The sequence below is a fragment of the Urocampus carinirostris genome, chromosome 11 (genome assembly GCF_059441175.1).
Source record: "Urocampus carinirostris isolate Australia breed hairy pipefish chromosome 11, RoL_Ucar_1.0, whole genome shotgun sequence".
In the NCBI taxonomy this organism is placed as follows: Eukaryota; Metazoa; Chordata; class Actinopteri; order Syngnathiformes; family Syngnathidae; genus Urocampus; species Urocampus carinirostris.
In genome coordinates, this window is record NC_142359.1 from 33,731,332 (window position 1) to 33,744,150 (window position 12,819).

Genomic DNA, 12,819 nt, shown 5'->3' on the forward strand with positions numbered 1-12,819 from the left:
TCATAGTCAGAACATCTTATATTAATAATATTAATATCATTAACTTCATATAGTATAGATGTTGAAGTTTATGAACGGAACATTAAAAAAAAAGCTATGTTGGAAAAATTATTCCTTGTTTGTTAGGAAAGGGTAGAGTGAACAACATTCAGAGACACTGTTTAAGAAAAAAAGCTTAATTATAATTGTAACCATCCCTGAGCTTGACTACTATGTATTTCTTAGTAGTAAACATATTAGTGTAGTAACAAAATCATGAAAACATGAAACCTAGGATATTTTGACACCAGAATGTTTCTGCAAAGAGGCATCATGTCAGGACCCGAACGGAAACAGGACCCAATTGCGTTACGTTTCGCACAGTTTTATTAGAAGAAAGGAAAGGGTTGCACCCACGATCCGGTGATCGTTGTGCGCGGGAATCAGGTTGCTCTGAACGCGGAAGTGGGACCTCCGTGGCGAGCGATGGAGGTGTCGGGGACGGAAAAACAGGTTGATAGCCGGGACTGGAGAGCAAAAACGTGGTCAAGATAAAAAAAAAAAACGTGTCGAAGCTGGGGAACAGATGCGAGCAAACACAGGAGTGAATCAGGGTCAAAAAAGGCTTGCCTAGGGTAAACTGAGGCTCGCAGACGGACTGACAACAGGTGAGAAAAAGACGTGGATATAAATAGTGACAGGGAGCCAATCAGAGTCTGAGGCAGTTGGCGCCAAAGGAGCAGGCACAGGTACATCACATCGGTAATCATGACACATCACCTACTTTGTAGTTACTTCAATTAAAAAGTAATTGTGTTACCACCAAGATTACTATGTAGTGACGAATAAACATATATACTCACATTGAAGTTGACCCCTCTTAAACTGCTTAGATATAGTCACATGATAAAATGAATAGAAGAAAATGTCTACTCCTAGCTGTGGAAACAGTGAACTTATTATATTTCTAGACTTGCACAGCCTTGAGAGTTTGCACCTGAACATTTTGCCGAGACACTCCATATCCATTTTTGTCTTTTGTCTTCAAACCATTCAATATTTCTCGTCTTCATTTCTGGGTAATGTCCAAGAAGTTTTATTGTTTTTGCAGGCATGGTGTTTTGCAAAAAGACTGAACTTCAGCACTTTCTTACCGTCAGTTCTGTGCTCACGTTTGCCTCATTGATTGAGTTGGTTTGTTGTTCCTGTATATGCCACGCCCATTCCCAATGTGTTGCCTACCACCATTCGCTACTGAGTCATTCCTGATAGTCAGTGCCATTCGAGTTTAAGTGACATAAAATGGTATAATTTATGTAAAAATGGGCTAATACGTCATGTTTGATTGACTTACAAAAATAAGAGAAACTGAGAAAAAATATTTCAGTGACATGACTCTTTTATGTAACAATATATTTGGAGGAAAACATTTAAGGAGAAGAAGAGTAAGTAACAATCTTTGACAATCTTTTTTAAATGTTTTATTATAGTTATTGATGAGGAAAAAACACGTGCACCCCGATATGTTTATTTATAATGGGAACCAATATTTTTTTTGCAATCTATATTGAATGGTTTACAAACATCTTTAATTGTAATCATCATATACTAGTTCCTTTCTCATCAAATAAGTAGTAATAAGTAGTAATGGCTAACATAAGCATAAAATGTCCCCCTATCATTGTCCCCCTTGTTACTGCTTTGCATTGTAACAGGAAACACACAAAGCGACAGGGTCAAAATTTGAATTTTGTTTTTTTTCACATGTGTATTGACATTTACCATCAGACTATCATATATTATATACAATATATGTATATATAATATATTTATATATAATATATTTATATATTATTTATACATTAATATATATTTTTATATATATTATATTGAAATTGTATGCATACAATTGTCAGGAAATGGCGCCATTGTGTTCAGCTGAAAAGCAGCGGCTCTACAGGGCACCCCGTGATGCTGACAAGCTTTTGTTGATAAAGAGAGAAAGAGGTGGAGAAAGGATACATAGGAGGAAATAAAAAAAAAATAATGTGGCAGATCTCAGTGAAAGAGGACAGAAAGCACAGAGAAAGAAATGAACATTTGGCTTATGTGAAGTAATTGGTAATAAAGATGTTACAGAATTATATCCCGAGATGGACATTTTCTCTCATAGTTTGAAAGTCCCTCTTTCAGATGAAAACATTGAATATTTCACATTTTTTTTGAGTGAAAGTCACCATTCTGATATGGCACTGAATAGTAAGAATGACCCTACTGGTGACACCCAACCAAATTTGAGATGATACCATGATTTCAGTATTTTATTTCATAGTTTTAAATGGCGCATAGATGCAAGTATATATGATCATAAAAATATCAGTAGGGAGAATTGTCCACCCTGTGTTTGTAGGGCCACATAAACATGCCAACTCCACTTTAATAATGTGATTAACTGTGTGATATTGGCAGACTAAGAGTTCATGATGCCGTACTGAGTGACGAGGGAACAGGTACCGATAAAATGGTGTTGCAAATCGTGAACTGTTTTTAAACATATAGCGAAGTAACACACCATGTCGTGACTTGAGTTACACATTTTTTATTAATAACGTGTTAAAGTACTTGTTATCGAGAAAAGTAATTGTGTTCCAGGAATGTGTTACTGTGTAACGCATTACTCCCAACACTGTTCAAAACAACAGTAGTGTTTCCCAAGCCTTGTGTTGCTTACTGTGTTGTGAAGCCTTGCCTTGTGTGCTGTAGGAAATGGAACCATTTCATATGAAGGGTAAAAACAAATAGGTAATTATTGATAATTCAGAGCAACTGTGATATTCTTCCGTTATTCAGTAGAATTTTCTGATCTGGTGAGGAGGTAGTGCGAGCAAATTCGGTCACTTACAGTATTTTGTTAGATGTTGCTTGAGCTTTCACTCCATTTTCTGAGTTTACAATTTAGGCCAGGCTCTAAGCTCTACCTTTCAAATATTTTGTCCTATTTATCCTGACATCTTTTTATCTCATTTTTCCATTTCAAGTGTTTATCATACAGGAGTCGGGAACCTATAGCTCACAAGCCATGTACTGTATGGCCTTTTCATGAGTACATCAGGCTCGGAGATCAAAGTGAACTCATGTAAATATTTTGGTACCGTTTTGATTACAGTACAAGGGGAGCCGATATGGCGGCACCGTAATGTACCATTCGGTACAGTATATGTAGTGCAGATCGTAGATCATAGATAAGGAACAGCTCAAAATAATAGTATGTGCAAGTCATTAAAATCAACAAATTAAAAAAAGGTCTTTAGATTGGCGCTTGGATTTTTTCTTTTGAAGGGACTGGAAAACATGAAAAATTATCCTTGAAAGTGCTCGCTGACTGCTTGAATTTTGCCTTAAAAATGTCTACCAAGCCTTCAATTTGAATCCTTCTGTGTGTTTATGCAGCCAAGCATTCCCAGCAATGCGGCGTGAGGTTGAACCTGAGGCGGGTCGGCGATGAGAGCGGCAGGGGCTCGTCGGAGCCGAGGAGTCCGGCCAGAGAGCTGGGCCGCCTGGTCCACTTCCAGGGAGACAAGCTGCAGGTCCTAGAAAGTCGTCTACAGGGCTGCGAGGCCGAGCTGCAGGAATGGGAGGCCAGCGAGGTAAAGATTCGGCGGGTTCATCAACAATCTGTTGTGCAGCATCCAACTAAACCCGCAAAAGAGGTAGTACCACAGATATTTATAGAACAGTAGATTTGTCAGCCTGCTAACTAGCAGCCCGCTAACTAGCAGCCCGCTAACTAGCAGCCCGCTAACTAGCAGCCCGCTAACTAGCGTGCCTACTTGGAGGCCATTTTGGTGGGGTCAACTTCCCCATTAAGGCAATATATGTCCTTCGAAAATTTTACAACCCATTTTCATGCGGGTAAGTTTTCTGTCGACGTCAACATGTCCTGTTATTATGGAAAATTAATTAAAAAAAATTATAATAATATAAATAAATAAAAAAAAAAAAATACATATATATATATATATATATATATATATATATATATATATATATATATATAGGGCAGCACGGCGGCGCAGTGGTTAGCGCTTGTGCGGCACAGTTCATGTCATGGGAACCTGTCGTGGGTTCAAATCCAGCTCCAGACATTCTGTGCGGAGTTTGTATGTTCTCCCCGTGCTTGCGTGGGTTTCCTCCGGGCACTCCGGTTTCCTCCCACATTCCAAAAACATGCATTTCAGGTGAATTGGCTGATCCAAATTGTCCCTAGGTGTGAATGAGCGAATGAGTTGTCTGTCCCTGTGTGCCCTGCGATTGGCTGGCAACCAGTTCAGGGTGTCCCCTGCCCACTGCCCAAAGATGGCTGGGATGGGCTCCAGCCCCCCCGCGACCCTAATGAGGATAAGCGGTACGGCTAATGAGATAGATATATATATATATATATATATATATATATATATATATATATATATATATATATATATATACATATATATATATATATATATATATATATATATATATATATATATATATATATATATATATATATATATATACCGTATTTTTCGCACTATAAGGCGCACCGGGTTATAGGGCGCACCCCGAAAAAATAGTTTTTGGTCCTATATTTGACATACATAAGACGCAGCGGATTATAAGGCGCTGCAATGGGAACGTCGACAAAACAGTCAGATAGTTTAGTCAAACTTATTATCCCCTTAACATTCCCAAAGCTTGCAAAGACGCAAATACGTGTCGAGAACACGTGCGGATGCGGTGTCTGTACGATGTCACTCAAATGCATCGTTCCATCATTCGGAAGGTTAAAGTCTTAGGATTCAAGAAATGCCAACCATTCCTTAGTTTCTATTTTTGCTCGCAACTTTACTGTGCATATGACAATAAACACTTGGAATTGAGTTTAATTTAAAAATATTATTAAAATAATATTATATTATAATATTAGAAAATTATCTGCACCGTTTATCACAGAAACATCGAGTTCAGTCTGAAACAAGATACAGGGAAAATATATAGCCGAAGTAGCTCACCGAAGTCGTTGTGTTCAATAATAATGTGCAGCCATTGTCCTCTTATATCCGTGAGTTTAGTAAATCCAGGGGAATAAAATATTTACAAATACAGAATAGTAAAAAGATGCTTTCTGTATGCCGTCAACCATGTGCTATACGCATTCATCTTTTTCGGCCAATTGCAGGCTTTGTTTTGCCGCTTCAGCCAATGCCAGCCTGTAAATGATAAAAAGGATCCGCCCCTTGATCTCCGGATAACTTTAGCCAATAGTGATCGATTCAACTGATGATTGACACATCTTTTTCGGCCAATTGCAGGCTTTGTTTTACAGCTTAAGCCTATGCCAGCCTGGAAATGATAAAAAGGATCCGCCCCTTGACCTCCGAATAACTTTAGCCAATAGGGATCGATTCAAATGATTGACACGTTGGTTAGCCAATGAAACGCCAGTAAATAAATCCCAGCATACACCGTGGACTACTTCGGGGGAAAATCTAGTTGGCGGCTGCAAGTTAGTTGGAAGACTTTGCGATTTAATATTGATCCATAAATAAGGCGCACTGTATTATAAGGCGCATGGTCAGCTTTTGAAAAAAATTAAGACTTTTAGCTGCGCCTTATAGTGCGGAAAATATGGTGTGTGTATTAAGCACGTGTGCGGCACAGTTCTAAGGTCTTGGGAACCTCCTGTGTGGGTTCAAATCCAGCTCCAGACTTCCTGTGTGGAGTTAGTATGTTCTCCCTGTGCTTGCGTGGGTTTCCTCTGGGCACTCCGGTTTCCTCCCACTGAGCTGAGATATATATATATATATATATATATATATATATATATATATATATATATATATATATATATATATACTGGACTGTCTCAGAAAATTAGAATATTGTGATAAAGTTCTTTATTTTCTGTAATCCAATTAAAAAAACAAAAATGTCATACATTCTGGATTCATTACACATCAACTGAACTATTTCAAGCCTTTTATTATTTGAATATTGCTGATTTTGGCTTACAGCTGAAAAAAACTCAAAAATCCTATCTCAAAATATTAGAATACTTCCTCAGACCAAGTAAAAAAATAATTTTATAACAGCAAAACTAAATCAAACATTTGAAAATGTCCATTGATGCACTCAGTACTTGGTTGGGAATCCTTTTGCACGGATTACTGCATCAATCCGGCGTGGCATGGAGGCAATCAGCCTGTGGCATTGCTGAGGTGTTATTGATGCCCAGGATGCTTCGATAGCGGCCTTCAGCTCATTTGCATTTGCAGGTCTGGTGTCTTTCATCTTCTTCTTAACTATACCCCACAAATTCTCGATGGGGTTCAGGTCAGGGGAATTAGCAGGCCAATCAAGGACAGTGATGCCATGGTCAGTGCACCAGTTACTGGTGGTTTTGGCACTGTGGGCAGGTGCCAGATCATGCTGGAAAATGAAATCCTCATCTCCATAGAGCTCTTCAGCAGATGGGAGCACGTAGTGCTCTAAAATCTCTTGGTTGCTGTCATGCACTTTCTGGTCGAATTTCAACAAGATAGATAGATAGATAGATAGATAGATAGATAGATAGATACTTTATTCATCCCCGCAGGGAAATTCACATTTCCAGAAGCATCCCTTCGTTGAGAACAATACAATAATAAGGCAAAAGGAATACAATATACAAATACCCAACGTGACGTGCTAATACCCACTGTAGCGTGTTGTATTCAAATAGTGCTATATAAAATACACACTGCAATAAAAGTACGGTAATATGCAATGTAGGGGGTGTGGTTTAATGTGGGCCTTTACTCCGCCGGGTGGAGTTAAAGAGCCTCATGGCATGAGGATGGATTTTACCTGTTGTTCTCTTTTATTGATGTTCACTATGTTTGTGTTACCCAATGCTAAATCTATTGCACCCCAGTCATCCTGGAAGGGGGATTACCAATTGTGAGGCCCCTTCTCAAGGATTCTTTTTTCCTCACGCTGAGGTTTTGAGTTTTTCCTTGCCCGCATGTTGGTTTAAGATCAGGCAATGGTGTAATTGTAATCCTGTGCAGTCCTTTGAGACGTTTCTGTGACGTTGAAGTGTCCTTGGGCAAGACACCGAATCCCTAATGCCCCTTATAAGCAGGTCGGCGCCTTGCATGGCTGCATGGCCGCTATTGGTGTGTGTGTGTGAATGTGTAAGTGTGAAGCACATTGTAAAGTGCTTTGGGAGGTCTTAATTGACTTAAAAGCGCTATATAAATGCAGACCATTTACCTTTAAGGGCTATACAAATAAATGTGACTTGATTAATTAGCTGCTATTATTCAGGCAATTTGAGTAACCTATAGTTTCTATTTTAACAAATGTGGGCTAAATTAATTTTCAAGAAAAAAACTAGTAGCATTTTCTATCATTCACTCAACTGAAATATGTTTTTAGATATATAATTGATTAGAAACCAATCATGTAAACACAAATCTATTGACCAAAAGCAACACTTTCTTCAAGGAAAATTATCGTACAATGAAGAAAATACTCAGTGCATTCCTAGTGTATGATATAATATTGTTACAAGATAATTTCAAGGGCCGAAGAAAACCCTGGGGGCCTCGACTACAGTGTATTGATATCATTAGAAGTGGCAGGCACGTGGAAGTGGCACGCAAGCACACGCTAAATGCGGCGGGTCCTAAATGCGGTATTTTGAAGTCGAGTCGAAGTTTTTGTTTTGTTTTGCTCAATAATTGAACTGAGTTTTTGATTTATTGAATATGGCGCCTCGAAAGGCAGTCTCTAAGCCATGTTTTTGCGGTGCCGTGGACCATGGAGCGATGATTCAATGTAGCCACTGCAAGCACTACATTCATTACGAGTGCTCTGGGTTGTCAGTTCAGGACCTAAGCCTCGCGATTCAAGATAAACAAGCTACTTACATCTGCAAGTCCTGCGTCCCCGGCTTATCCGCTGATGATAAGGATTCTTACGCCTCTCTGAGTAGCTCTGAAACGGTGTTCACCTACGTGGATAGCACTCCAGTACCTGTATCCGGGTCGTCTGGGCCGTGCGGTGCCCTGAACTCTGCTGATTTGGTCTCCACTGTCTGTGAAACCATGAAGGCCATGGTACCAACTCTGGTACGAAAGATTATGACGCAGATGATGCCAGAAGTTGCCAAAATGTCGACTAGCCTAATAGAGGAAATGCTAGCAAAGGAGGCTGCTAGGAAGCATAATCTCGTGGTGGTTGGAGCAAAGACACATCGAGAAAATGGTGAAGCTGTTCAGGATACCCAGCTCTTTCAGGAAGTCGCCGAAGCAGTTCAGGGAGTAGAGAAACAAGACATTCTGCAAGTTTTTCGTGATGGAAGGCCGAGGAATGATGGTAAACCCAGGATTGTGAAGATCCAATTCCGGAATACAAGGTCAAGGCTGGCGTTTCTCCGTGGATTCAATCGGGTGAAAAGTACCTTTCCGACGTTGTCTTCTGGATTTGTTCGTCCATATATGACACCAAAAGAAAGGGAACGCGACAGGGAACTACAGGACGAACTTAAGCGCCGTCTGGACGAAGGTGAAGTAAACATTATTATACGGGACGGGAAAATTATTGTCAAGCCGGGAAATGCCTATGGTCGCCTTCGCCTTTATTGAACAGCCCCTTGATTCATCTCATTAATGCCCAATGTTTGAGTTCTAAGGCAGATGACTTGGTCTCGTACATCAATTTCTACACCCCTGATATTTTGGCAATTACAGAAACTTGGTACTCCGCTGGTGACACAGGGCCAACTATAGCGAAATATCATACCATTAGAACTGATCGAAAAAATGCTCAACATGGAGGAGTTTTGCTCATGATTTCTCATGGTATATCTGTGTTTTCTGTCGCTAATTATCAATTCGATAGAATTGAGTTATTGAGTTGTGATATTCTTATTTCTGGGGTGAAGCTGAGAATAGTGCTTGTATATCGCTCTGGTCTGAGCTCTTTTCAGGCCAACGTCGCTATGTTCGAACATCTGAATTCTATTTTGGATACTAAATTGCAAATTATACTTATGAGTGATTTTAACTTTCCTTCACCACCTTCACCACAGTTTTCTTCAAAATTCTGATACTAATCTAACTTCAATGTTCAAAAACTTGGTTTCAAATGCAGGTTTCTTTCAGCATGTCGATAAACCAACCAGGGGGTCCAACGTATTAGACCTTGTGTTTTCTACTGACAGATATCTGATTAAAAACATTGACGTTGGGCCGAGTTTCTCTACCAGTGATCACGATTCTGTTACTTTCCAACTTAACCACTGCTCAGAATTACATAAATTTTAAAGACTGTGATCTACATGGCATGAGATACTTTCTGTCCAGTGTCAACTGGTATCTCTTATTTGATAATTGTGGGAATATTGAAGAAATGTGGGCAATATTTAAATCTGTTGTTTACACTTTGATATCTGTATACGTACCTTTAGTTGCTGTTACACCTCACGTCAACCGGGATATAGCTGAATTGCATAGGCGAAAGCAGTTTATTCACAAGCTTTATAAACGTGATCAGTTGGCATACTTGGAAAGTTATCAAGATGCTCCAAGGGAACTGCGGAGGGCCATCAGGCGGGTAAGGGTGGCTGAGGAAAATAAAGTTTTAGAGGCTATTAATACTCGTAAATTATTTTCATACATCAACCGTAAACTAATTTCTAGGGCATCTATTCCCAACCTGAAGGCATCTGACGGTACCGTTGCTACTGATAATGCTGATAATGTCCGTATATTAAATGATCAGTATGCCAGTGTTTTTGGTCGTGACAATGGGGTTTCACCCGACTTTCCCAGCAGAACTTCAGCTGTTCTGAATTCTGTGGAACTTTCAAAGGAGTTAATTCATAAATACTTGATAAAACTTCCCAGCAAATTTTCAGCCGGCCCTGACAAAATTCCAAATTTCTTTCTTAAAAAGCTAGCTGACTTTTTATGTGAACCATTATTTTGCTGCCAAGAGCGGCTGCCTTTTCCAGCTGCCCAATTGTTTTATTGTCTGCTCCTATCTTCGGTGTTTTTTCTTCCCGTTTTGACAACTACACTATGGATTACTTCTATCCTATGGACATGGGTTTTAACGCACAAGAAATGCGTGTATTTCAACTCCTTGCCCTGAGGAATTCTCGTGCCGGCGTGATGAAGGGGCCCATGGTGGAAGAAAAGCCGAAGCTAGCGAAGCGGCTAGCGGCGTTATAAGTCTTCGGTACCATCCGTAATCATGGTAAATGCGAACTCACGACCAAATAAGATCATCGAGTGCTTTTTGAAAACATCGAAGCGCACAGGGAGCGCAGTTGCTGTGTTTTGCGGAAACGTGGCTCACGTTTAGCATTCCGGACGCTAACGTGTAGCCACCCGGAGCCACCTGGAGAAATCCGGCTTCAACGTCGCTAAACAGAGACATGAAAGCCGGGGGGAATCGGAGAGGAGGCGGACTTGCTAACACGAGGTGGTGTATCCCAGGATTTTCACAAAGAAAAGATTTCCATCTGCCGCAGGAATGTCGAACTTTTGGACTGGCGTGACGTCATCCACTCCGCTACAAGCACCCTCGGGCATCATGTTAATCTGTTAATAAACAACGGGGTAGACTGCTGGAAGTGTGAATTTCCCTACGGGGATGAATAAAGTATATATCTATCTATCTATCTATCTATCTATTTTACCTGTTTTCTAGATCTTTTGAGGATTCACAGCTGCCTGAGGACTGGCTCAGTGCTATTGTCATACCCATTTTTAAAGGGGGGAGCACAACAAGTGCAGCCAACTATAGACCAGTTAACTTGACTAGCTGCGTCTGTAAAGTGTTTGAGAAAATTACCTCAGATGCCATATGGAAATTTATACAGGAGCACAATCTTTTAACGTTTAAGCAACATGGGTTTAGGTCCGGACATTCTACCATGACTAACTTGATAGCTCATTTGAATAATATTACCAGTATGTTTTTTGTTCAGAATATGGAATATGGCTGGTCATGTTGTTTACTTAGACTTTTGCAAGGCTTTTGATAAAGTGTCTCATGACAAGCTTTTACAAAAACTGAAATGCTATGGTATTAGTGGAAAACTGCTTGAATGGATAACTGCATATTTGTCAAATCGTAAACAATGCGTAAAAATTGATGATGTTCTTTCAGCGTGGTCGGAAGTTTGTAGCGGGGTACCGCAGGGCTCAGTACGAGGACCATTATTATTTCTGTTTTTTGTGAACGACCTACCTGAGGCCATTCAAAGTAGTGACATCTCAATTTTTGCCGATGATGCTAAACTGTCGGCTTTCTTACCAAAAACCCAGGTTGCAGGAACAATTGATTCTCTCCAAAATGACATTAAATCAGTTTTTCTTTGGTCCGAATAGTGGCAACCGCAACTGTCATCTCATAAATGCTTAGCACAGTCGTTTTTTCATTTTTCTGTTCAGCTGTATAACATTAATGATCATGATTTGCATGTTGTTACTGAACATAAGGATCTGGGTGTCACTCTTACTTCAAACCTAAAGTTTATCACGCATATCGCCAAAATTACCAACAAAGCCAATAACATAGCATCAAACATTTACAGACACTTTTACAACAAGAACCCAGCATTCTTAGTTCGAATGTTTTGTGTTTATCTTAGACCCGGGTTAGAATATAATAGCATTGTGTGGAACCCTTACTTACTCAAGGACATTAACCTACTGGAAGGAGTTCAACGTCGGTATACGAAGCGGATACCTGGGATGCATAACTTGTCATATACGGAAAGACTACAAAGACTGAACTTGGACTTTTTGGAGCTTCGCAGAATTTGATTTGATTTAATTTTTGTGTTGCAAGTACTGCATGGAATGATCAATGTGCCTTTTGATCAATTTTTTGAGTTCTGTCGTGTTGATGGTTTACGTGATCACAGATATAAGTTACGGGTGCCTAGACCTACCAGCAACTTGCATGGAATCTTTATTTCTTTCAGGATACCAAAAATGTGGAATTTTTTGCCTGACCGGGTTATTAGTGCAAATACGGTGCAAACCTTTAAGCAAAGGTTGGCAGAAATAGATTTGTCAAATTTTTTAGGGGAGGGGGCGTAAGGTGACCATATTTGGCCATGCTCACTCTCAGCATTAGTTTTTTTTTGTGTCATGTTTTGATTAATGTATCAAACAATACCTTCGATAAACATTTCATTTCTTTCTTCTTAGCGCCACCTAGTGTTGATTTTACAAACGTACGTGTCAATTTGTCAACTGTGTTCAAATTTTGCGACTGTTGTTAATGACCTAACTTTAAACACTTAAGCCACGTGTTTATTCATACCTGTATATGTACAGTATATGTATTTCCATATAGTATTTTTAATACGGGGGTGGGCAAACTACTGCCCGCAGGCTGCATCAGGCCTGCCAAAAGATTTAATACAAGACAAAGCTGAAAGATAAAGGAGCCGAATCTATTCAAACAATTACCTGCAGTTGTAAGTATGTCCACTGGATGCCGCCAAAGCCAAATACCACTCTCAAAGCTGTGTTTGCTGACCAATAGCACTTTGGTGTAATGGTAAAGGAATGGTAAATGGTCTGCATTTAGTCTTTGCAGAAGTTTTGATTAAGCTTTAATTCCTTTCTCTAATATATATTAAATCTAATAAGGAAATTCCCAGATTCAGGTTAAAATTTTCTTATAATAATACAAATGAAAAGCAATGAAAAAACATGTATTATGATGCTAATGTGTGTCTTGAAAAGTACTATAATGTACTTGTGTGTCCCTTTGTGTGCCCCCATAAAAACT

The 12,819-nt window shown here is 39.5% G+C and overlaps 1 protein-coding gene across 2 annotated transcripts in view; it reads left to right on the forward strand.

Moving 5' to 3' along the window:
• Positions 1 to 12,819, forward strand: part of rassf8b (Ras association domain family member 8b) — a 66,698-nt gene that overhangs the window by 44,966 nt on the left and 8,913 nt on the right. For both annotated transcript variants that reach the window (XM_088348664.1, XM_088348666.1), the window contains one exon: positions 3,430 to 3,626. In XM_088348664.1, the coding sequence (XP_088204790.1) occupies positions 3,430 to 3,626 (197 nt within the window). The remainder of the gene's footprint in view (positions 1 to 3,429; positions 3,627 to 12,819) is intronic.